This window comes from Numida meleagris, chromosome 3 (genome assembly GCF_002078875.1).
Source record: "Numida meleagris isolate 19003 breed g44 Domestic line chromosome 3, NumMel1.0, whole genome shotgun sequence".
NCBI classification, from domain to species: Eukaryota; Metazoa; Chordata; class Aves; order Galliformes; family Numididae; genus Numida; species Numida meleagris.
The window spans coordinates 50917400-50943844 of NC_034411.1; the positions used below are offsets into that span (position 1 = coordinate 50917400).

General features: G+C 41.3%; 1 protein-coding gene across 1 annotated transcript in view; it reads left to right on the forward strand.

Moving 5' to 3' along the window:
- ARID1B (AT-rich interaction domain 1B) overlaps positions 1–26445 on the forward strand; it is a gene marked incomplete at its 5' end in the record, with an annotated part of 320563 nt that overhangs the window by 247704 nt on the left and 46414 nt on the right. Inside the window, 2 exons of the mRNA XM_021391989.1 lie at positions 4466–4645; positions 11000–11327. Coding sequence (XP_021247664.1) covers positions 4466–4645; positions 11000–11327 — 508 coding nt within the window. The remainder of the gene's footprint in view (positions 1–4465; positions 4646–10999; positions 11328–26445) is intronic.

A 26445-nucleotide genomic window follows, 5' to 3' on the forward strand; every position in this document is an offset into this window, starting at 1 on the left:
CATTGACTGTGGGTTAAGTGTGTGCCAGAAGATAGTTACTGTCTATCAGCTGGTACGCAGTAACTCCTTACTTTGCAATCACTCCCTTTGTATTTGAGCTCCTGCTTTCCTGGAAGGGCTTTTTCATATTCAAACCAAGATGAAAATATCAGGATAATCCATTTCAGACTTTACAGCAACAGCCAGCACATTGTATAGGGTTTTTGTTGTGGTTAAAGGTATAGAGATAGTATTCAGCAAATTATTTTGTATCGGTCATTGTACAGATGGAATTGAGAGCCTTGGAGCATAATTCACTGTTGTTAATCTCTTTTAAGTATGTGTATGCATAAGGAAAAAAACAAGATTTTAGCTGTTTTACAAAGGCATCATGCATTATATTAGCTGTAAGATGTACGCTACAAGATGTTAGTAATATAAATTATAATGGGTAGTTCATGTTTGTCTTTTTCTTTATCAAAGGAGAAAAAACACTTCCATCATAAATATAATAATTATTACTTATTTTGTATTATATCCCTGTGTTTTGCTAAAAAGAAAGAAAAATATGCTACCTGACTTTTTTGAAAATTTGCATGCATGTTCTGTTTGAATGTGTGAGCACATGGTAGTTGTAGTAGTGAGCTAATTGTTAATAGTATGTTACTGTAACTAAAAAAAAAAAAAGGACAACTTTACAATTTCAAAAAAAGAGATCATTCTTTAGCTGTATAAATACAATATAAAAGTAGCTAGAGCACAAGTACTTCTGGAAGGCTCAGTATATTCATCTGTTCCTGAAATAGCTTAGTTTGCTGAATTCTGCTCAAGTGTTTTCTCACTAAGTAATCTCTTGTTGTGGTGGTAAGTAAAGCATCATCTGTACCTCTTTTATCACTAATATTAGAGGAAGGGTGTAGGTTTGTTCAGTGATGAGCATGTTGTCATTGCAATTTTTAAAGTCTTAACTCACGCTTGTTTCATAGCAATTTATTTAGAAAAAAGCAACAACAAAATACCACCCTGTTGTCATAGGGGATGACATGTCAGATGCAGACTGGCTGTTTAATCATTCCACTGCCTTTACTCCAGTGCATTTCTAATGCAATCCTACTTCCCGTCTTTACAAAAGCTAGCTTTATCTTACATCTAATTTTCTGGAAAGAAAATTTATTTCTGTTTGTATCGGTTATAAAATGAAGTTGAGCACTAGGGAAAATGTGTGTAAATAAAGAAAAATGAATGTATGCCAGCTGCTCCCCTTCGTTTCTGATCAAATTTATGGAATTGATGTTGTTTTCTCTTTCTGATGAAAGCATGTTAATGTCTTGACCAGGAATCCTCTTCCTCTCTAAGACATCTGAGCGTTCTGCAAATGCTTGAAGCATTCAGGCTTATGCACGGATCTCTGAAGATCCAAGCTGCTCTCACTGACATAGATGAGGATAGACGCATTTTTGTTTTAAGGGAATTTCGATCGCATAAAGACCTGATCTCACCTTCTTCTCCATATCACATCTGTGACTGAAATGACTCCTTTCCTTTCTGAAAAGAAGTTGGAACATATCCTATTTTAAGGCTATGTTTCAACATACTCCACAGACAATAATAGAAGATAGTATGGCACAGATACTCTTCCTGCATATCAGGCTTCCTTTTTCCTTAATTCTTTCCCTGTTCATGCTCAGAATATGGCAAAGCCAACATTATTTGAGAGCGATCTCAAACCCTTTGGGGTAATGGCCCTGGTGCTTCACGTCAAAAGCTGTTAAGGAGTCTATTCTGTTCTTGTTATGTTAATCCAAGTCCCAGAGCTTACCTGCTACATGTCTGTTACAACATCTGTGTAAACTGAAGCCAGAAAATGAGTTCAGCTACTGTCGCACAGTTATCTGTGCTGTGTAATTTCTGACATGATCCAGGGCATGGTTTTGTCCAATGCTGACGAGCACTCCGTGAGCCGCAGTCCAGGCGTGTATGAGACAGCACGAGGGAATGCTTCAAGAGATGTGGATGAGACTGCCAGGTCTGAGTGGGAAGGGTTAGCTGGGTGGATACAAGTGTCCCACACCACTCTCTATGCCAGGGAGTGGTCCTGGCACATTTTATTCATGACTGTATGCATATCCAGACAGTTCATTCTACAGCGTCAAAAACAGATCAGAAGTTTCCTGAAGAAGAGGTCATTTGAGTGGAAATAAGTATTTTTCACTCATTGCTCCAGTCCCTTTAGGAGCTGTTCTGACAACAGCAGATCTGGCCAAAACTGTAGTCCATGTTCTCTGCTAGACTCAATAACCAGCAATTCTTCAGCATCACAACTGGAAATCATTAGAACTCATGCAAGCAGCAGCTTGTTCAAGTGTCATCCACGCTTGTGGTGTTAAGGGAAGTACTGCCTGTGATAACAACTGGGCTGAAAACCCTTTGTCACTAGGGCAATATTTGTAAAGTTATCTTATATAGATTAAAAGGCCCATGGTGAACAGAAAACTTTCAGTTCTCACTAGGCACAGGACTAAGTTTGCCATCTTTACAATAGAAAACTTAGTGTGACCGGTACAAAATATTTCATTTAAATGGATCCCATGGGTGTGATATATATGGGTGTATGTGTGTGTGTCTGGAATGCGAGCCGTACTGTCAAAAGCAGACATATACTTTGTAATAAGATTTGTGTGAGAGTGGAGTTAGTTTAAAAATAGAGGGGTCTGTCTCAAAATCAAGCTAAATGGAGAATTTCTTATGAGTTTTTCTTGCAGAAGGTTGGGGTTTCCCAGCCAATATTTGCAAGCTCTCAAGCCACCATTCCTCATTCAGTTACTTGGCTCACTGCATCCCAGTGCACGTGGTTGGGCTTCCTCTGGAGCAGGTGTCGGGCACTGACTTCACAGTTCAAGTGTGACCAAGTCAGCTGTCTTAGGGCTCCCACAAGGGTCAGGAAAACTGTGTGTATTCTGTTAAAACTTACAGTTGTTAGAGTTTTAGCATGTTATGAGTTGAACTGTTTATAGTTTGAAAGAACTGGGCACATGGAAGTGTGAGACCATCTTAGTGCTCGTTTTTCTCCTTACTCCCTGTGGCACTGAGCTTATTGTCTCTTCGATGGGGTTTTGGTGGATAGAGAAATATGTTACAGAACAAAGATTTGTGGAGGGCTCAAAAACTTTTTGTATTTCTTTGGACTCAAAGCCTAATTCCTAGTGATGTACTTACCACTTTTCATTTGTACAACTTGGAGATACTGTCTGTCCTCTTCTGTAAAGCACTTTGTCACTGGTTTACAAACAGGAAAGAAGCGATGTGGAGAAATCTGAGAAAATACATTTCAGCCCTCCACAGTCACAAAGCAGCATGCCTGGACAAGCCAGGAGGCAGCCAAAAGGCAGATTTGCTCCTGTACATCTTCCTGTCTGGCAGCAGAGCACCGTATCTCACGCATCCCTGGGCAAGGGCGAGCCGCTGGCTGCTGCACCCACTGTCAGGAGGCTGTCGTGGAGCCACCTGCAGCCTCAGTATTGTCCCTCAGTACAGCCATGTTTTGCTCCACAGAAATAGATTAAATTTAATGTTTGTAGAGAACAGCAGAGAAGGCAGTTTTCCTCAAATCAGAAAATAATTTGCTGTCTCTTTAGTACGTCTTCTTCAGCACTGAAAGCAGTACTAAAATATTTCAGAGCAAAATAATACAAAACCAGCATCCCGCCATCCTTCATGGGTAGGATTTTGCAGCATTTTTCTCATTTTGTGAAAAAAAAAAAAACTTAAAAAAGAAAAAACACAAAACCTTTCTTCTACCTCCCATTTAATAGGCTTAGTTCTGTTCCTTTATATGAAGCTTCCAGATTTTATAGCATTTTACTAGGTCTATTGCTGCAGCTTTTGAACCTTAAATTAAATTGAGATTCATTAATACATTTATGAAAGGGGAAAAAGAGAGAAGTCAGTGCAGACATACTGCTGACAGAGTGGTAGAAGTACCTAGAGCACAGACAGAGACCAAAATGACCTTTTTTTTCAGGGTTGTTTGGCTAGTCTAAACATAAATGGAAATTTTAGCTCCAAATTTTATTCTGAATGTGTACATTTTGGTAGGAACCTATAATCTTGGAAGTTACAATACTCCTACCATCAATCATCAGGCAAATTCGCTACTGTTTTTTAGTTAGTGCAGACAATTGCCGTTAACTTTTTTTTTCTAAAGATCATTTTAGTTTTAAAATCAGCAGCCATTTGTAACTAAGCATGACTCCCCATCTTTCTTTCACAAATAAAAGCCTGTGAGCCTGTGTACATAGGTTTTGGATTTTGAGACAGCTTTGCTGGCTTTAAGGTGCCTTCGCTTATGTGCACAATACCGGTTTTCTGGGCGTCTTTAGTCTGCAAAAAGCTAAAGAAGGTTTGGGGTTTTTTTTGGAATGTCAGAGATTTCTTAAGAACAGTCATCTGAATATTAAATTTTACTTTGGTGCTTTTTTCCCTTTAGGTTTTATGGCAGGCATACAGAGGAACCCCCAAATCTCACAGTATGGACCTCAACAAACTGGACCTTCCATGTCACCACACCCCTCACCTGGTGGCCAAGTGCATCCTGGAATTGGTAGCTTTCAGCAGAGTAACTCAAGTGGTACTTATGGGCCTCAGATGAGCCAGTATGGACCACAAGGTAAAATTCTTGTTAATACATCTATATATATATACACACCCACATATATATATGTAAATTTTTTTTAAAAGATTGATTACATACGTAAATAGGCAAATAGACAGGTAGGTGTGTGACTTCTTGAAACAAAAAAAATGTAGAAGACCCACACACAAACACCCCCATGTCCTCCTCTAATAAAAAATCACAGATAAAACTGTGGAGGTGGAGCTACACCTTGTGGAAGAGGTTGCTCTTGTTACTGGCACCTTTGTGTAAAAAAAAGTGATCATAAGTTGGGCAAGGAAATTATGAATCTGTTGGATTGCCAGGACCATTGCTCAGGAGGCCTAGCATGTCATATCTGTAATGAGGCTGAGTTTGACCAAGCATGGAAGAAGGGTCACAACACCAATCCCAAAATAGGACTTATTTTCTTAGATGGAATCCCAAAGCCAGTCTGAGATTGCATAGTGACTGTGAGGGTTAAAGTCTTCTAACGAGCATGATAATACAATGGCTACTATGGGAATATAATATTGAGCACCCATGCATACGGTTTGTGAACTTCAACCAACCTTTCAGACTGAGAAGGACAGTTCCTTTTACTATGCTGTTTGACAGAACTGTCGGAGGACTAAAAAATAGAAGAAACGCTTTCTGCCCCTGGACATTCAGTGCGTACAACCTTGAACTTGTCTGTTGTTTTGTCTTTAATGGATAACCTTTATAAAGTGTGCATCTGTTTAGGGGTATAATGAACTTTAAGTCAGAATATATGAGGAATGGTATTTTCTTTAAATATACATCAATAAGTTCTTCTATTTCAGCACTTCCTACTAATGCTTTCTTACTTAAAATCCTCAAAAAGGATTGGAGCCAGCTGTGGGAAATTCTTTAAGGGCTCACTGGCTTGCATACACTAGCAAGGATGGTTATTTTAGTCTCCAGGGTTTCTGAGAACTAGTTCTGTTGTTTGTTTGAAGGGAGTCTTGCTGCCCTATGCAGTGTTCCTTTCTTTTTCATCTCTGGGTCACATTTGTTTTAGTTGTCTGAGCACAGGGCTACAAGCCAAGATCCCCTAGTTCATAATTTTGGCTCTGCCTTTTACTCCATCTTTCGGCTTAAGCAAGTAGATTCGTTTCTCTGCTTTGCTTTCCTTAACTGTAAGATGGAGCTAGTAATGCCTTATAGCCATGTGTGAAGATTAATTACCTAACTCCAGTTGACTGGTGCTTTTCTTTTATTTGAAAAGCATTTTGTGGCCATAAAATGCTGTCCAAGTACTTATTTTTATCTGCACAGAGAGCAACAAGCTTAACTGGTAAAAATCCAGTGGATTTATGATGTGCTATCCTGACTTCCAGCTGTACTGCTGCTGCTGAGATTCCGAACCATGGGAATAGTGGGTGTCAAGTGCAGTAAAACATTAGCCATCCACACTGATTGAGTGGAGAAGTTTTTGTACTAAATCAATGCATTTAAGTAACACGCCGAATACTACTTTCTTTTTTGTTTGAGTTCAGCAGTTCTTTTCCTCTCACTGTAGATGAAAGTGCCTATGTAATGATTTTATGGGTCGCGGTCAGGAAGAAACAGCTATTAAAAAGTGAACTTGAGGGGCAGGAAGAAAATGAGCATCACTGTCATTAACAGACCGTTTCAGAGGGGTCTGCTGAATAGTGTGATGGATGAAAAGCATGTTCCAGCTCTCAGAGAGTACTGGTGATCCCATGCACTGGTCATGATAAAATTAGGGCCCTGCAGAATTTGAGCTCCACAGGTAACGAATAGAGCAGAAGGATACTGCTTTTTCACTGGGCTAATGTGACCATTAATAACATACCATGATGAATATGGTGATATTTCAAAGTCATGTATTTACTTGGATTTAAGATTTTAATAGCGTTTTTCATTTTTTATGAAAGTAATCTGTAATTGCATCTCTTTAGATACCGTCTTACAAAGCACAATTACATGCCAGCAATGATGAATATATAATAATGTTACTCCATTTGCTTTTTATTGCCGAAATAACAAATATATTAAAAATCACCTGGGATGCATACTAGTTCTTACATTATTGAACTACAGTAATTGTCAAAGATTCGTTTGCTTTTCTCATTTTGTTCGCATAAGCCTTCCTCTAGAATATTGTTAAGCAGTGGCTACAATGGACAGGACCACTTGTATTTTTATATTTGTCAAATTATTCTGTGACATTAAGCTTACATGTTGAGTTTAAACATAGTCTAAATATTCTGTTTCACCATAGGCTCAATCCTGTAAGCCATTACTGAATGCTAGTAGTGTCTTTCTCTGCAATGGAACTGTGCTCGCTGTAGTGAAGATTACACCAGTTAAGTTTGGGCTGGAGGAATTAGCCCACAGTTTGCAGGAGCAGAATGATCCATCAAATGCATATCGTTGATTTGCTTTTCGTGGGGTTACGTGACACTTATAGATCTGTAAGAGTAAAACGTATTTGTCCAGGAAACAGTTCCATACTGGGGACCTAGGGCGATGCTTTGAAAGCATTTCCCAGAAAAATAGAAAATGATGTTGGCTGCGCATTTCTGTATGTCTGTGATATAAAGCAAGAGCATACACTACAGAACGTTAATTTCAGTTTTTTGTTAACCCCTGGCATTTTCCTGTCCACAAGAATAAAGAGAAACAGAGTGAGCTTGGGAGTTGTTTTTGAAACAGTCTTTCTGTTTGGTATTTGGGAAACATCTAGCTGATGAGCTAACAGAGAAGCTCTGGTCTGTGAGCCAAGCATCGAACTGCAGAGTGTCCCTCAAGCGCTCTCTGGAGAGCAGTCAGACCCTGCAGTCAGTCGGGTCTTTTAAGACGGGGACAGAGAAAAACTCACTGCAAATCGGTAAAAGGTGTCAGAAACACATCCCAACTCCCTAACTTTTCCTACAGAATTCAGCAGTAACACTGTTCTGTTTGAAGATAACAGAGAGATGAACTGCTGCTGAATGTGTTTGAACCCCAAAACTTTATAGACAGTTAAACCCCCTCATGTTTGTGGTTGAGTAATGCAAATGAGTATTTGTGCTTTATAACCCTTAATGCTGGAATTAAACTCATTTCACAGAAGCACTTTTGTGTCTTGCTCCCTTGATTTCAGGAGCCTAGGTTTTAAATGGTAGCACCTTAAAGATGAGCTCCCCTAAGTACTCTGAGAGTCTGGGCCTCAGAGTCCAGTCCCACCTGTGCTACAGTGTGTGGGGTGAAGAAGTGAAGACTTAAATACTAACGGGGTCTACTAAGTGAGAGTTTCAGAGGAATTCAGTACAATGTATTTAAACTGTCTGTATCTGCATGGGGGCAGGGGGATGACTTAATGGTTACGTGAACGTGTAAACAATTTTAAAATGTCTTTAAGATACTATTTTTAATGCCATGAATCTGACCTACGTCCCTAAAGCAGAGAGTAAAACTAGCAGGCAGTTCTCACATTTCCTTCTTTTTGGCTTGCCTAGAAATGGCAAGGCATCAGAGCACTTTGTTCAGCAAACCTGGACAAAGTGGATTGAAGTTCAGCAGTAAGCATGAACATCTGTCATTGGCGGGTTATTAGTAGGCTCTTTATATTATATCCTTGCTATGCTTCTTTTTTTTTTCCTGATTCCGGTTACCACATTGTTTTTTTCTAATGGATTTGAGACGCCGTGTCTGTGGGCACAATTCTGCTCTGGCTGGGGGGAGCTGGAATCAAAAATCCCTTGGATACGGAGGGGAGGAGTTGTTCAACAGTACTGTGCAGCCGCTGCTGCCAGGCCTGTACCCACTTGAAAAGTGTGGGCTCTTGGACTTGGCTGCCTGACACGTCCAGCTGATGTGGGCTGGCCTAGCATCTGCTGCATTCATTGTGTTTAATGCTGCATCCATCTGTTTTCTGTCAAAGCCAGTGCCAACAAATTACTAATCTATTAGAGAAACACGGAAATAAGATTGCACTCCTCATTCCTGGCAATTCCTCTTGTATTTCGTTTGGCTTTTATTTTGCCTTTTTTTGAGATCTGGGAAAGGTATACGAATAGCTAGTACTTGAGGTATTGAGGAAACACTTAGGAAAAAAATACATGGATGCATGGAAAAACATTGGAACTTGTTTTCCATACTGAGAAGATAGCACTTCCCTGTGCTCTTGGACGCATATCCCTGGAGATGAATGATTAGGAGCTATTTTAACTGAGCCATGTATTTTTGTGGGGAAGATTCCACTGCTTTTTATTCTGTGTTGTGCTTATGCTGGAGACGCCAAAACATGAAAGAAGAGATTTTTTTGTCCCAGTTCAGAATAGCATCAAAACAGCAATAGTATTTAGCATTGGTGTTTGCTCCTCCAAGTGCGCTGCTGAACCGTACTTTGTAGAACCGAACTGACAAAACAAATTGGCTTTATGTAAATCAGACTGACAGTAGCTCCCAGTGATTATGGATATCAGGTTTGCTAGTGCAGGGAGTGAATTTGCTTCACTTTGGAAGCAGTGTTTCTAATAGCATGTACATAAATGTGCTAACTGGCTGGGTGCAGTCCTTAAGCCTACATACACTCCATCTTACTGCATTGCCTTTTTCTTGCAAAAAGAACTGGGAAATGAGCAACATCTGAGTTCTGTGTTGCAGGTTTAGCACTGAGCAGAGCAATATGAAACCAATGAGCCCTTCAGTTTGTGGGCACAGCTGTTGGATTGGAGGTGTGGCTTGAGTAGGTCTCAGCAGACAAAACTCTGGCTGCGAGCGATGGCTCGCTGCATGGAAAATGGTCAGCAGGCAGCAGCCGAGCCTGGAGGAGGAGGAGGAGGAGGAGGAATGACAGGGCGGTCTGAAGTCAGCAAACAGCTGGGTCTGAAGCCTTTCATCCCTGTTAAACCACATATCGGGGATCCTTCTGTGAAAAAGCCGCACGCACAATTTGGGTTTCTAAAGCAGGAGTGAAGTATTGTTCCATTTCCTTGGAAAGCATAGGTCACACGTGTTTTTGCTGAAGAGAACTTGTACCAGAGTGAGTCAGTTGCTGGGTGGGGAGGAGGGGAGGATTTGCCAAAGCACAGCAGCAGGAGCATATGAATTAATTATGCGTGCGTTCAAATGCCAAATGCATATATTTACTTTAAATATAAACAGGAGTTGCATGCCAGCAACTCCTCTGCCTGGTAGCTCAGGCCTGAGGAGAGATGAGGCTGATTTCCACGCTCAGGAAGTCTGCTGCCTGCTGCCTTCATATGAGCGTGGGAATAGCTGGGAGCACTCAGGAAACTGCTCAGCGGCATCCCGCAGGGGGGGAATGGGTCGTGTTTCCACTAAGCTGGATGAGATGGAAATAAAGGCAAGTCAGAACTGATGACCGAAGCAGTGTAATACGATCCATTTCTTAAAATACTTTTCTGTCATATCTTTGCTTTTTTTTTTTTCCCTTTCTCATGCTGTTCGAGTTTGTTTCTAAAACAGATTGCCAAACACTTGCTTTTTCTTAGCTTTCAATATGATAGGAAAGTCACTACTCACATTATTTAAGCTGTTGCTGTGAGTGGTGCAGTTTGTTTCTGTGACAACAGAGATTGAGCTCAGCCAGGTTTTCATGCCATCCTCTATAGCGGAGCCCTTGTTTATATTAGCAGCTTTGGGGTTTTGGTGATTACTTTTGTAACGCTGGCTTTTCCAGAAGAGGTGCACTGTGAGATAACCCACCTCCTGCTGGCAGAGCCATGCTTCGCACTTGCAGGGCAGGGAGGAAGGAAGGGGGAATGTTCCTAGAGACCTCGCGAGAGATCAGTCTGAAGCTTCTCTGGCACAAATGGACAGAATAGCTAGGTGCAAGAATCCAGTGAGAATAACCCATTGCAGAAATTGCGGGAAGGTGAAGAATGAGAACATGAAATTGCAAAAATAAGGTTCTCTCTTGGGCCTTTGTAATGGGCTTCTTACAAGCCACGCGTTTTTTACTGTGTGCTGTGTTGTTAAACCTCTGGAGGCTGTGGGTTTCTGTATTTGCTGTTATCCCATGACATTTATTAGGCAGAAAATGCTTGAGGGTACGTGAAAGTCAGGTTCATGGGATAATTCAGGTTGGAAGGGTGCTCAGGAGATTTTCTAGGCCAACCTTGCCTTCAAATTAGGGTCAGACATAAGATCAGAGCAGGCTTTATCCTGCTCTTGAAAACCATCAAGGAGGAAGTCTGAACAACCTCTTCGGGTTGCTTGTTCCATTGTGTGCCTGTCCTCACAGTGAAAAAGCTGTCCTGTGTGATTCACTTTAATTCATGTGTGTAACCTCTACAACTACTAACTTCCTAAATAGGAATAGTTGCTCAAAAGTCTAATGTCATTTTGTGTACTTTTTATCATTTTGTTCAGGAAACTACTCCAGACCACCAACATACAGTGGCGTGCCCAACACAAGCTACAGTGGCCCAGGACCTGGCATGGGTATAAATGCCAACAGCCAGATGCATGGACAGGGGCCAAGCCAGCCTTGCGGTACCATGCCCCTCGGACGGATGCCGTCATCTGGGATGCAGAGCAGACCATTTCCTGGAAACATGAGCAGTATGACCCCCAATTCTCCTGGCATGTCTCAGCAGGGAGGCCCCGGGATGGGCCCACCCATGCCAACTGTGAACCGTAAGGCACAGGAGGCGGCTGCTGCAGTGATGCAGGCTGCTGCAAACTCCGCTCAGAGCAGGTATGCAACCAGGTGAAAGGAGCTGAAATGAGTGACAATGTTTTTCTCACCATTTCTGAAGTAACAGTGCTGTAGAGGTGCATGCATATGCATTTTAAGACGTTCTGTCTGTGCTCATCTCTGGGAAGAGAAGGTGTATGGGAAGAATACTTTTCTTTAAATGCAAGGGGAAAGCGTACTATTGTACAGTTGAATTACCCTCTCAAAAAACAGCTGTGACAATGAAGACAACAGCTGCTTCCATGTTGGTTCTTGGCATTGTAGGCTTAAGGAAAACACACAAGGTTGTGGTGACATTAGGAGTTGAAAACGAGCCCTGTACAACCTGAAACTGATGAGCTGTGTGTTTGTATTTGTTCTCTGGTGGAGAGAGGTCAGCATGTCTTCAGTAGCTTGCTCCTGCTAGCAAGTAAGGAAGCTTATGAAGCTGCCCATCCGCTCTTGAGCTTACTGCCCACACTGCAAGTGGCAGCTTTGATGGCAGTTCTCTTCTACGGGATGTTCTTGCTCCTAGGCAGACATGCAGAGTGGGAGAGGAGGGCAGGCTGAGGGGGGCAGCTAGGGGGAAGAGGTAGGAGGAACGAAAGCAATGTGTAGTTATCTGGAGTTGGTCACTACCACTTACGTGTCCATAAAAGATAACCCGTACATTTAGTCGTATAGAGGTTAGAGCCGCTGTCTGGCTTCTTGTCTCCTCTTCACACTGCATTAATTGCATATTGTCGCTTGTGCGTGGATTTTGGCAAAGGCATTTTTCTGTCCATGGCTATTCTTAAGATGACTGAATACTTCTGAAATCATATTTTCTGGGAAATTTTTCAAATGAAGTAATTTCCGCATTTCACTGGAATGAAATAATTCCTGGTGTATTTATTATCTTTACGGTCTTTTCCAAACTGAGCAATTCTATGATTCTATGACTGTCTTTTTGTGTGTGTGTGTTACAAGAAGTTCCATTACATTTGAGATTACACAAAGCTGGTTCCATTGTTCTGGTAAACAAGTTTATGTGTGTGCATACTGAGCATCTTGCATTTATTTATGCCTACGCATACATTTACACGGATACAGGTATAGGAGGCCTACAGGAAAGCTGGGAAGGGACTTTTTATAAGGTTTTTTATACTTTTTGTAAGTAGCGACAGGATGGGGGGAAATGGCTTTAAAATGGAAGTGGGTAGATTTAGACTAGATATTAGGCAGAAATTCTTTACTGTGAGGGTGGTGAGACACTGGAACGGGTTGCCCTGCGAGGTTGTGGGTGCCCCCTCACTGGAAGCATTCAAGGCCAGGCTGGATGGGGCTGTGAGCAACCTGGTCTAGTGGGAGATGTTCCTGCCTATAGCAAGGGATTTGGAACTGGATGATCTTAAATGTCCCTTGCAACCCAAACGATTCTATGATTCTATGATTTATCAATCAAGGCGACTGATTCTGGACACAAGAGTTTCTGTGATTCCAGGATACAATGTAGAAACAAAAATAGGAAGTTAATGTGTGCCTCTATCTGTTGCTTTGTTATTTTGTAAGTTTGGAAGGAAGGTGGCTTCCAGTGATAAGCAACAGCAAACTTATAAAGCGATAACAGTAAATTTAGTGTACCTCATATTCTTCTTCAGTAAGCATCATACTCCCTTAAAGCAGACGCTGCTCCTCTAGATGCATGTGAAGCAAAAGGTGTTTCTAGCTTGTGTTGGCTCTTCCAATAGACCTGTCTAGTTGGGTTTACAGAACTCTGCTAGGTCAGGCAGGAAGGGATAAATGGGCCATTGCTTTAGCTGCAGGGAAAGTTTCTCTGTAATCACATAATGAAAGGAAAAGGAAACATTTGTTGGTCTTTATGAGACTTCGTTTGTTCTAAGTGTATGGTGTTTGGTTGTGATTCAGCTTACACTTAGTGTAGTGTCTGGTGTTTGATCAAAAACTAAATTAACAGATCACCACACCTATCTCACATCTTCATCCCAAGTCAGTTTTGTAAAGATGCTTTGGGTTTCTAGCTTTGTCTGGGCAAAAATGCACCATTTCAGAGCCATTTCATCACATACTGGAATGGGCGTTGATCCAGCACTTGTTAACAGACAGTCATCAAATATCTATTGCAAATACTGGCAAAAGGGTTATTTGTAAACTGCAAATTGAGTGGAGCCCTCTGATGCCACAGGATTGCGGACACGCTGTTTTCCCCTTGATCTCTAGTCAAATGTAGGGAAGAAAGCAATAAAGGCTTTCAGCTGTTCCTGCAAGTCCTCCTTCCATTGTCTATGGAAGGAATGTGTTTGACAGCAATCTGTGTTTGTGATACAGAGCAAATCTGAAGAGGCTGTCTTTTGTTCTGCTTTAGGCCATCATACATTAGGTTGCTTGCTTACCCCAGCCAGTCTGGGGCTGGCAGATGCCCCCTGTTTTCTTCACAGCACCCCGACAATGGCTGTGCTCAGACTCCCTTGAGGCACCAGCCTGACCAGTACGGGCAGATGGCCATGTAAACTGGACTTGCTATGCGACCCTGGCAATGTTTTTAATGTTTATGAGCGTGCAGTCTGGCAGCTGAAGGAATATAAAAATCATGTGAACGATACATAGATACTTGCGTTATAGAGGGGATTTTCATTGTTTCTTATTACTAAAGCCACTTGCTCACACATGTTGTATGTGGCTTTCAGCATGGCTTTGTCTCTTGCCTGAGAGGGAAATGAAGAAGCTCATCACTGAGAAAGAAGGGGATGCCCTTCTTTCCTCATCCTCCCCTCCACCCAGACAACATCTCTCTCCCCTTGTTGATGATGTTTTCACCTTGCAGCAGTGCTGCACAATGTTGTTCTCCTGACTTCTTCCTGTTATTGTCATTATGGCCTCAGTGAGCCACTCCCCCAAAGTGTGATGCCTTTTTGACAGGTGATTACTGCAGTTGTGATGACAGGATTTCTTAATGGGGTTTTCAGAGAAGTTTTATTACACTGTAATTGAGCATACTTGTGTTTGAAATCTTTCAGTTAGTCACTAGAAAGATTTTTAGGAGCACCAAGTATCCGGTCAAAAAAATTCCCTGAAACAGAGCTACTTTTTTTTTTGGCAGAGTCCTTCCTCTGTGGTATCTGTAGTGGTATTATAAGTCAAAGCGCTGGGAAAATGTATTTGCACTGGCCTGTTGCTTGCTCGTGACCTAGCCTAGCTTCACCTGAGGTTCAAGTTTCATGGACTTAGCCATCATCGTGTTACTTCAGTTATTGCTTCCCTAGGAAATGTCTAATATCCAACCTACTGCTGCCTTCATGGTTATTGACAAATTTTAGTCACCAGTGTTTTATAGCTGCTTTTGTTTGTGTTGCATTTTTTTCATTAATAACATTATTCATGTACGTGTGCATGAAAAAATGAAAAGCAAAACAAAAAAAATTAGAAGTCTACTGGTTCTTCGGTTTAAAAAGCAAAAAGTCAGTGAAATGGGAGAAAACTTGCACCATGCTATTTTATCTAATTGGAAAGACGTCTACTGTTACATGCCAAAACACGTTAATGGCCTTCAACCTTTTTCTTTTTACATCTTGAGTTGGTAAGATTCAGCTGTGAAGTTCACAAACTGTTGGGGTTTTACTACCATAAAACACACTCCTCTATGTACAGTTAAGGGGAAGATGAAATGGTTGTGTCTGAGTCACGGTTACGCAGCAGTATTTCTGTACAAGTTGGTTGTGATCCGCTTCAGGGTCAACTTGTTGAATCAGTAGCCAAGTATCAATAAGGGAAAGTAATTTATCTTCAGCTGCTAACCCACAAATCTGTCCTTTACCAACTCAGGACTCTCATGTAGACAAAGAAAGCTGGCTTGCCTCTGCTTTGCCATGCCACATTAAGTAGTAGTGTAGAACAAATTTAAATGGCATGCATCAGAATGAAATCGCTTCCACTGGGGCTGAAAATCACTTATTTAACCAGGGCTAAATGATCAAGATGTGTGTCAGCTGGTTATACCTAGGGCATCATCCTCTGTGCAGGCTGCCACCATTTTAATTAGGAAAGATAAAAACATGAAAATAGAAGCAGTGGCTGTGGAAGATAGTAGGTTTACACCATTTGAGTTAGCCTTTGACCTCGTCAGGAGATCAGTTCTGTGTTAAGCTTGGATTTCTTCCTACAGCTACAGAATACCTTTCCTGTAACCTAAAATCTTATGATGTACTATATACACAGGCCAGCATTTCCAAATGAGATTTCACATATCAGGCTAAAAGAATGAGAAGTCTGTCTTACAGAAATCTCTTTGTTGAACTAGTTCTATCTGTGGCATCACACTGCCAAAGATATTTGAGCTTAGTCTGGCTGTTTACATCAGTAAACACAAAATAACTCTCTAATACACTGTGTTGTAATTCTTGAAAATAAGAAGGGAGTCTAAAAGAACTGCAACTGCAAGGTAGTGTTTTCCGTATTGTATCTGTCTTAGTCACAACACACCCGTTGACTGATAAGGGCTATATGCTGAAAGCATAATACATCCACTGAACTCCAAGGAGAGACTTTTGTTAGCTTATGTGAGCGCTGCCCAGGACACCAGGGCTGCTTCTGCTGCTGGAGGTTACAGCTCAGTGGAGACCTCTGAAGACTAGATGGTATCAAAATACCATCTTTTAGCACATTATAGTTCTTACAACAATAGATGTATTTATAGTGATAGATAAGTATTTTTGTATGTACAGGTCTGCAACACAGCAAGTCTTCAGTAAAAGAAAGCAATTTTAAACAAACAAGATAGCATTTTCTCTGCTAATGGTGATGTGAAAGGCAGCAAAATTAGGCTAGACCTTCAGAAAATTCTAGCCAGTTTTGAGTTCCTCACTTTGTGGATGCCCATCTTGAAACTTCTGGGGACTTTGTGTTCATTGTCTGTGAGCTTTTGTGTTTACTACAACAGTGCAGACTTCAGAGAATGACTAGGTTGACACTTGAAGTCAATAGGCATTTTTGGAGCTAGATACTTGTCACCATCATTTTCACTATCTCTTGCCGGCAGGGAGTGTCATTCGGAGCATGTTTTCTAAGCAATTGAAGATGTGACTGTTGCACATGGAAGTGTAAAAAAGTAATTGTGAAATAGCGGTGCAGTTTTAGGGAGACTTAGTTCTGTACTAGCTTACAGAGCCACTGGATGGGTAAGTGAGCCTTTTGCTGGTGCAACTATCAGTTACCAGTACCTGAACTAAGTACTATAAAATGAGTTTTGATGTTCCTGCAAGAGGAACAATCCTATCTTTGGATGCAGTGTCTTTGAACTCAGTGTACTCTGCCTTAATATGCTTCTTGGGATTGCATGTTCCAATTTTGTAAATTAAAGCAATTTTTTTTTTTAAAGATTGAATTTAGAATTCAATTTCATTGATTTTAGAGGATACAATTTAGACAGTATAGTTTATTAAACTGAGGAATTGGGATCCAGCTTAGATATTTGCAGTCTCTGGCCATTTAAATCCTGGTTTCCAAGTTGCTAAATCTGAGGTAGACATTTACATTATTGTTTGCTGCTCCCTATGCCACCTGAGAAATTGTGTTCAGTGTCTGTAGTAATGTACGGTGTAACATTGCTTTGACATATTTTTAGGCACTTTAAAATGTGGTTTTGTCTGAACTGCTCAGCAGTTATTTCAGCATGAAGTGAGCAAAGTGGGCTACAAAGGGGTGAGTAATCATAGACAATACATGTAAGTGTGTATGCTTTCTGCGATTCTTAAACATAAAAACTCTGAAGTTCCAGGGTAGCTGTAAGGAAGCAAAATTTTATAACTTTCAGATTTTTAGTTCACCTGTTGCTTTTCAAGACAAATGCTTAGGAATGTAGAAGCATGGAGAGTCTGCTACTCTAAGTGAGGCTTCCAGAGCCGCAGGACTGGCTCTGACTTGAGCTGTTCTCCCAAATTCAAGGAGAACAAAAGCTTTAGAATCATACTAGCTATGATCTGTCCTTCAGTCACAGGATCCAAGACCTTCTTTTCTGCGGTAGAATTTTGACGTCAAATTTTCTTCCAAGTCAAACAGGAATAAATCTGTGCATATGCTAGAATTATTTTTCCTGTGGAGTTCCAGTTAAAAGTAGCATTTAGCAGCACTCCTTTGTTTAATTACTCTATGGGAAAAGAGGTATTCGTTTTTTAGAGTCGCAATTTTTATTTCTTGAGAGCATATTCTGGTAAATAACGTCTTATACTGCATTTGATAATCTAATCCATTTATGCTGGTGATGATTTTAGATTATACGAGATATAGATTTTATGGAAAAGAGTTTCCAAAATTTAAAGGACGAAGAAAAACATGCTATGTGTGCTGCCCTTCTAGAATTATTCCCTGCATTTTCTGAAAGGACACTGGAAGGACAGACTGCATATAGATGCAGTTGGTAGGGGGGATGCAGCTGGGGAAGGGGAAGGCAAAGAGAGTGGTAGAAGAATCTGCAGCAAAGCGCCCCCCTGTCTGGCCACTGCCACAATCTTAAGACTCGTGTAAATCTTTGCTAAATTCCTTCAGCTTCAGTATAAGGAGGACTCCAAGCCCAGCAGCCTTGACAGCTTTTGAGCGAACCCCGTACGTAGAGAGCTTATGTTGTAAGGGAGAGGTGTTTGGGGCTTACTTATAAGGAGTGTGTGCAGTTGTGTATGAATAGGTTTTACATCCATCTTTTTATAAAATCTTAAAATATTGAAGTTACAGGTTAAATATGCAAATGAAGTATATTAAGTTACAGGTACTTTTTTTCTCCAGTGAAAAGGCAGACTGTTTTGTCCATCATTAATGGATAATGAAGCCCATAGTGTCTACATTTTCTGGTGAATGACTGGTTCCCAGTACGTGTTCAGGTCAGTGAAAGTAGCTACTACAGCCTCATCATGGTTAGGTGAAAAGAATATGGATAAGTTTGCGTTCTGTCCCCAGACTGATCTGAAACAGCTACAGTGATATTAGACGATTTCTGTTGTACAGAGAAATGTTTAAAATTAGCATAAATGAGATAAAACATGTATTTTATGTCTTCTTTTTTAGCCTGTGTGTATACATATGCTCATTCACACTTGCACACATACATAGACTAACCTTCCATCAGCGTTTCTCTACTGCTGTGTATGTATAATTCATACTCCATGTTGCTGCTGCCAGCGAAGCACTTTTTCCATATTATTTTCTCCAGCAGCAGGGTAATGCAGCACTTCTGATGGACTAGGAGGTACTGGTGAGGAAATATAGTAATGGACATGGTGCATTAAAATGTCAAAAGGAAGAAGAACGAGGCAGAAATTGCGAATAAATTTTTTAAAAAGAATAATAATATAAATAAAAGACCAAACTCTTTCAGGTATTTTACATCCTAGATCCTGTCAATTCCTATGCAGCATTTTCCAGTCTAGCCTTTTTGATCTTGATACTTTGGGTTTAAAATTCTAATTGTGATTTTAAAAAGCTGTAGTTATGTAGCAGGAAGACTCGAAGTGCTACTGTAAAACTTCATGTCTTTAATCCCTGGAGAGAGCATATATTTTCTATTGTTTTCTCTCTTCCCCTTAAACTCGGAGGTGCTGTTCTCTGCTGGGAAGTGCAGTGGAGTGCAGGAAGGTTAAGTACTCATTCAGGTTTCTTTGCTTATTCAAACCAGGCTACTTCTAGATGAAAGGCTGCCAACTGTGAAATCCCCAAAGTAAACGAGGCTAAGATAGGACTGGGAGGCATAATTGGAGCCAATGCTGGGGTGCGTTATCAGTTGCCTTTGAAATAAGCCCCTAGCAGAAAGGCTCTTTCTGTCCAGTCTTTCATTTAACATTGGTATAGTTACCGAGAAGGAATCACTCCTGTTCAAATTCAGCCCATTCCCGATTCTTAAGACTCAAAGTGTGGGTTATTTCTCCCCCACACCTCACTCCTCCAAAGAGCTCTGATGTCCTTTAGGGATCCTGAAAGATCGCATTGAAATGAGCCCCAGCTTGCTTTCTGGTAGTGCTTTTTGAATACCCAAGCAATAAATTTCAGTCAGTGAAACTATTTTTTGGCTTCCAAAATGAAAAAAAAAAGGCTCCATTTAGTTTCAGCTGGATGAAGCGGTATTGCTTCTTGGCCGAAGTGACTGCACGGTGATGCTGTGAGCTCTGCGTAGCTGCTGCGCTCGCACCACCTGAGGCTGGCTACATTTCAGCAACCGGTGGAATATTTTCTTCCTATGCCAAGTTCGTGTGAGATCTAAGAGGTTAAAGTCCAAATATCAACGATTCCTTTCATTGTAATTTCTAATGGGATTAGTAAGCAGTATTGACATTTTTTCTTCAAAAGGACCCATGTCTCTTCCCTCATAATGAGAAACAGTCATTTGTATCAAGCTGGTCTTTTTGTTCGTCCTTTGTTTTGAGAGGGGACTTCTTTTCCTCTTGTTTTTCTTTTCAAAGCAGACCCATATTTGGATTTTTTTCTGAAATGTATTAGGAAGAGTGAAGTACAACTTAACTTCTATGTATTTGATATATTAAAGGGAGACTGGAAACCACTCTTTTGTTATTATTATTTTTTTAATGGAGATGCATTTTGTAGATCAGCTCAAAACTGCTGATAAAATTCTGTAAGGATAGGAAGAACCTTTACATGCTGAGCTAACCAAAGCCATTTCTTGTGGGAGGCTGAGAGAAATATGTTTTTATCTGGAATTTTGTTTCACTAAAAGGTAAATCCATCATTTTGGAGCCCTGGATGTCACCATGCTGCAGAGCTCATGCAGGCAACCAGTGATTTGGGGATATGTTTTTTTTCTTTTTTGGTTACTCATCAATCAAGTAGACTGCTGTATGCTGTTCGTGCCATTAGAGATTAACCAGAGACCTCGAGTCCTACTCCTTTCCTCCCTTGGAAAGTAACAATTCTTAATTTGTGGAAGCGTATTGGGAAGGAGGGCTGATTTGCAGATAACAAATGAGAATTTTTGGTCATCTAAAGACTATTTGAATTTGATTATTATTGTGTCATGATTATTTTTGGCTTGATTTGGTTATTTAGGAGAGCTGTTGCCCTCTATAGAAGTACTATTTTGCAACAGAATTGTGCTGTAGTGTATTAGCATTCTGCATTAGAATCAGGTGCTACACAGAAATTCTGAACTTTAAAATGTGATCATTAAGGTGTTAAGAGTGGAGTACTTCATTAATTGTTGGTTTTTTAATATAAAAATAAAGAATAAAGGAGGACTTCAGATTGAGTGCTCGTTTCTGGCTGGCAAGAAATGTTAAAGGTTAAAAAAACAGATTTTCACTTTTGTCTATTTGCCAGAAGATCTACTAGTTTAAGTCACTGAAGTAGTCAGAAGAAATCAGGAGAATAGCCATCTGTTTAATGGGACTCACAAAGAAAGCTAATGCCTTGACCGCCGTGTGTGATTTGGCGTGTGTATTGTACAAGTACAGAACTGCGACTGAACAGACTTGCATTTTTGTGAAAGTGAGAGACATAAAAAACGTTAGGCGGGTTTCGGGTTTTACAGCAGTTTTAAGCTTCTATGCTGTTTTACAATGGCGATAGTTGAGAGAAAATTAAATAATTTTTAGCAGTGCTCCTGTGGGGAAATATGAATGGAAAGAGCCCGTAACTCTAGTAATGGAGCTCAGATGGGAGCATGTGTTCTAACTGGACATATAAGTAACGCTGTAAGAGTCATATTAAACAGTAACAGCAGTAAGCGTTTTTTTTTAATGAGAGCCACCACTGCCTCTAACACATTAATTAAATACCTGTTGCAGTTGTCACGGTAGGTTTCAGGCATCTCCTGAGCCAAAAAATGAAGAAAAGAGCCAGCTGAAACTGTACTGACATATGCACCGCTCTGCTGCTGCGAAACCGTCTGGAGTGCCAAAATGCCGAGACTGACGGTAATAGTGGTAGTAATAATATTGATAAACATGTAATAGCTCCAGGCTATTGGGCAAAGATAGGTAAGTGAAAATGTGTCTGCTGGGAAATCCCTTTGGAGAACTTCCTCTCCGTGCTGCTGCACATGCACAGTTGCGTTCAGCATGTTGTCAGCCAGATGACATTTACTATGAAAAGATACATTGAGGAGCTGCCATGAAATGATCAGGATTTTATTAGATTTTCAGCTGATTGCCAGCGCAGTGAGCTCAGTGGAGCTGAGTGGTGCTCAAAAGCAGTGCGAGAATGTGACTGAGCATTGCAAGAAGGAGGTGAGAGGCAGGGAGAGAATTGCATCCCCAGATGAAAGAGCAGGGAGCGCCGGAGTCAGGCCACACCCAAGGAAATTGGATCGATAGATACACGCTGTGTCCTTAGCTTCCTGCAGCTTTTTAGCACCACGCTTTGGTGACCTCCCGGCTATGAGTGTACTGGGAACGTACTTACCCACTTTCAAGTCATCATTCTGGGAGAGGGTTCATAGGGCCTTCCGACTTTTTAATAAAGCTATTTATAACGTGCACAAAAATAGAAGGTACATAGTGAGAGAGTCATATGAGTCATTCCTAACTTTGGTATCGAGTCACACCAGGCTAAAGCACCCTTTGCAGTGCTCTCATTCAGCTTGGCTGCATTATGCTGTACAGGGCAATTATATATTTTTTTTGCTAGAAACCCAGTTCATGCATGCATTAGCTTGCTGTACACATCCCTCTTTTACCCAGCACACGCTCCGCTTGGACTCAGAAACACTTCTCCTTTTAGTGCTGAGATATTCTATCTGATGGGGACAGTGTGCCAGCCGCTGCCCTGAGAGCTGCTGTTTAAATCTGCGTTGTCAGGCAGGTAGGCAGGGGTCACTAAGGGTAGAGCTTCAGTGGGATTACAAGCCATTTCACTTGGCCCGCTTTGCAGTAGTCCTGTGTTTTCTGTCACACAGGATTATATTGCATTTATCTAGCACAAGTTGCACTGACTACAGAGGACTTAATTTGTTCTTATATAAATAAATTCAGGTGTGGAGGTCTGGCTGCAATTCTAAGAATGCTGTTTAATAAGGGCATTTCATGGAATCTCTCTGGGTTTGAAGACTGGAGACCAAATGCTGTGGTCACAGTGAAATTTGGACCACAAAGACTTTAGTTAATGCAGAAGGTGCTTTATAAAAACAAAGAGAAATAGCTACTACATTAAAAAAAAGAATACTACAGTATTTCACTAAATATCCTTCATGGCATTCAGTCACATACCCCTATGGGGCATGGGATCGTATCATAGAATCACAGAATTGCAGGGGTTGAAAGGGACCTCAAGAGATCAAGTCCAGTCCCCCTGCTTTAGGGCAGGTGCTCTACAATAGGTCACACAGGTAGGCATCTAGACAGATCTTGAATATCTCCAGAGAAGGTGACTCCACAACCTCTCTGGGCAGCCTGCTGCAGTGCTCCATCATTCTTACCATAAAGAAGTTCTTTCACATGTTAGTACGGAACTTCCTATGTTCAAGTTTTAGGCCATTACTCCTTGCTGTGTTGCTTTGCATCACTAGGAAGTGCCTGGCCTCACCCATTTGCCTCCCACCTCCCTTTAGATATTTATAAATATTTATCAGATCCCCAGTTGGTCTTCTTTTCCCTGGACTGAACAGACCCAGGTTACTCAGCCTTTCCTCATACAGGGGATGCTCCAGGCCCTTTATCATCTTTGTGACCCTCTGCTGGACTCCTTCTAGGAGATCCCTGTCTTTTTTGAACTGGGGAGCCCAGAACTGGACATGGTAGTCTAAATGTGGCCTCACCAGAGCAGAGCAGAGTAGGAGGATCACCTCTCTTGACCTGCTGAATAAAGTTAAGGATTTATTTCTGCAGGCTTGTGCTGTTTTCTTCCTTACATTCAACTACTTTATTATTCTTTTTGCCTTATCACTACTAAGCTTGGATTTCTTCCTCGGTTTTTGTTAACTGTAAAGTGGGATAGAGACATTTGTTACGATTTCAACCTGCATTCAGCGGTACAGATGTTGTGTGGCACCAACATTCATGAATTACATATGTCTCTGGTGTTGCTCTTCCCATGTTTGGTGTCGGTCATATGTTTTCATTGCTAAAATGTTTAACATGATGATAATAGCGTAACGTTTTGTGACTGCTTTTCTGGGGGGCTAAGCATCAAATCAGTCTGATAGGAGCAATTAATTTTTGAGTTTCTCCTCCTTCCTTGGTAGATCTTCAGTAAAATACATGTAAAATAAAATACATGTAGTGGTGATGATGGTAAAAACACAAGTATTTACGCAATCAGAAGAAAAATGAGTATATTTAGAAAAGCAATTTCTGTTATTCTTCCCAAAAAGTATGCCATGTAATAATCTTTAGATCAGTCAGACCTACAGAGCAAATAATGCACTTGGTCAGATTGCAGTGGATTGCAAGGTGATGTGCACTATCATGTAATTATGGTGCTAGAAAATTATTCCCCATTTCAGCATTGCCTCCTAGGCCTGGTTGTTGTGTAGAACAGTCCAGTGCTCATTCTGCGTGCTGAATGTCAGCAGACACTCACACACACACACAGACCACAAATCTGGATGATTTTTCATTTTTATTTCACAGTGTTTTTTCAGCATCATGTGCATTGCAGAGCCTTGGCCTCTCTTTTCACGCGTGCACACACATAAGTATAACATTCTCTTTTTCTCCTTCTAACCTGAAAAATGGATTTCATCAAAGGCCTCATGGCAGAGCTAACACCTGCCACATCACCATGGTTGCTTGTCTAAAACTTTGTTACTGTGAATGGTGAGCTTCCCTGCCCAACAAAGGGAGGAAATGAGAATTGAGGTTAGCACATCTATAGCAGCAGCTAACATGTGAGGAAGATACTTAGCTTTCATACACGGTGATTATGAATTTGTGTTATTTGCATGGGAATTTCCTTTAATGCCTTGTTACAGTTTTTCAAGCCAGTATGTGGATTTTGTGTGTACTGGCCTTTGCTGACAGTGATGACTCACTGATGAACTTCCCATTAGAGCAAAGCAAGTGATACTGCTGTGTACTTTCCCTTGCTCTCTTCTCCCTCCTCCAGTTCTCCCATGTCCCCTGATGATGGAAATGGTTTCTCCAGGGAAGCTCATAGTGCTATAGCATTAAGGAAAACCCATAACAAAAGAGTATATGTATCTGCATGCACATGTTTATGTGTGAATTCTCCAGGGAGAAAGCATTTGCAGGTCTCACTCCTGAATTACTCTCATTATAATAATCCACTTGGTGTCAAAGTATGACAGATTATAAGTGCTTAAGGCTAGTCCCAGCTCAAGACAGATTTAAATAAAGTACTTCTGGTTATTGTGCAGGTCAGTGTGTTTAAATAACAACCCCCCAAATCACACTCTGACATTTAAAAGAGAGAGGAAATACTGTCATGCTGTAGACCTGGCACAGATAAGCAGAGGGCAATTTGGTCAGTATGCCGTGATTTGTGAGTGCAGCCTAACGCAGTCATTTTCACAGTTTGCAATCAAGTAGCCACCTTAGGAGTGTGTCAGCATTAAAAAAAAAAATGTTCCTTTTAAAATGTTTACACAAATTACTCTCCGGAGACGCTACAGTGCGTTTGCTGCAAAACTGATGAAGGTTAAAGATCTGGAGTGAGAATGGCGAATTTCCATGAGCATGTGTTGTGGACCTTTTTTTATTTCTTCCACCAGCTGATCGCTGTAGTGGCCAGGTCATGGTAACAGGATAATTTTTCAGGTCCAGAGCTGGCCCTGGCTGGATAGCTGGGAGAAATCCCTGCCTTAAGCAAGTACCATGGAAAACATCATGAAGCAGAATGTAGAAGTGCCCGGATAATAATAGGTGCAAGCTTGTGGCTATAGCAGGATATGTGTGACTCTGTGACGGTTCTTTCCGGCCTGAGCTCACACCTGCAGATCTCCCTGGTGTTGTCCCCTGCCTGTCCATCATGGAGGCTGGGACAAGAACCATGCATCCTCACTTGCACCAGCCAAATCTTTCCAACTGCCCATGGCTGCAGAGGCAGTTCTGTCCCCCATGTGCCTCCGGCACCTCTGCTTTGCTGTCACCTCGCTGTTGCATGTTGCCAGCCTGGGACTTGCCATGCTGGGGACCTGAGCTGTGGAGCTGCAGGAAGGCACATCTCATAGCACCCTGCTTTTGAGGCTCCCCTCTGAACCCCTCCTGTCCTGTGGGCAGATCTGGCTGAGAGGCCCTACGTCTGCTGGACGGCCCTCCCCTGCATTCCCTCTGGGAGTGACAGTTCTCTGTATGTGCCTCTTTCTATGACTCTATTTCTTCTTCCTCTGGTGCATTTGCCGCCCTCCACTCCCTAGTGTGGTTCATTCTTCTTTTTCCATCTACTCCATTTCCATCTTCTCTGTCCCAAACTCCTCACCTCCAGCCCACCTAGATCCTCCACCTCTGAAGTCTTCAGCTGTTCCCTACAGGTCTTAGTGCTTGACTTCCCCTGTGTTCTGACTGCCGCAGGACTCATTCCAGGAGCTGGATCAGTTTTTCTGACTATGTGAAGGGCTTTGCTCCAGTCTTACAAGTTTAGATTGAGAGGAGAGTGCAGAGTTCCTGCATGCCAGAAAATCCACATAAGAGCAGAGATCTTGATCCATTTGCTCACAGCTAAAGCTTGGACTTGGATGTGTTTCCATGCAAAAAGTTGTGTCTTCATTTCTTCTCCTTCTGAGAAGCATAGTCCACTTTTATTGTTGTCCATAACTAAACTGAACCTACCTCTGAAATCCACTTTGTAGTCAGTTGTCTGTTCAAATCTGAGGAAGGCATCAGTAAAAACCTACATCAGATGGCAGCTCTGAGGGGGACCTAAATCACATACCAGGAAGTACACAACGCAAGATCTCAGTACTGCAGAGTGACTTCTTTGTAGCAGTCGTAGACAGCACAGTAACCTACTGGTGACTTCAGGTCCAATTAAAGAAAGACATCTCCATGTAAGAGACACTGCCTAGCAGCTGTGATCACTTGTGTCCTTCTTTGTACTGTCATTGCTCTTTTTTCTCATCATTTCTTTGTTCTGCTTTTTAATGATGACCAGATCTTGCATGTCATCCCCCCTCTTCAAATATGTGGACTTCTGCATTAGCTCAGAAGACACAATTAGATCTGATGCTACTTATTTTGCAGAGAAAAGAGAT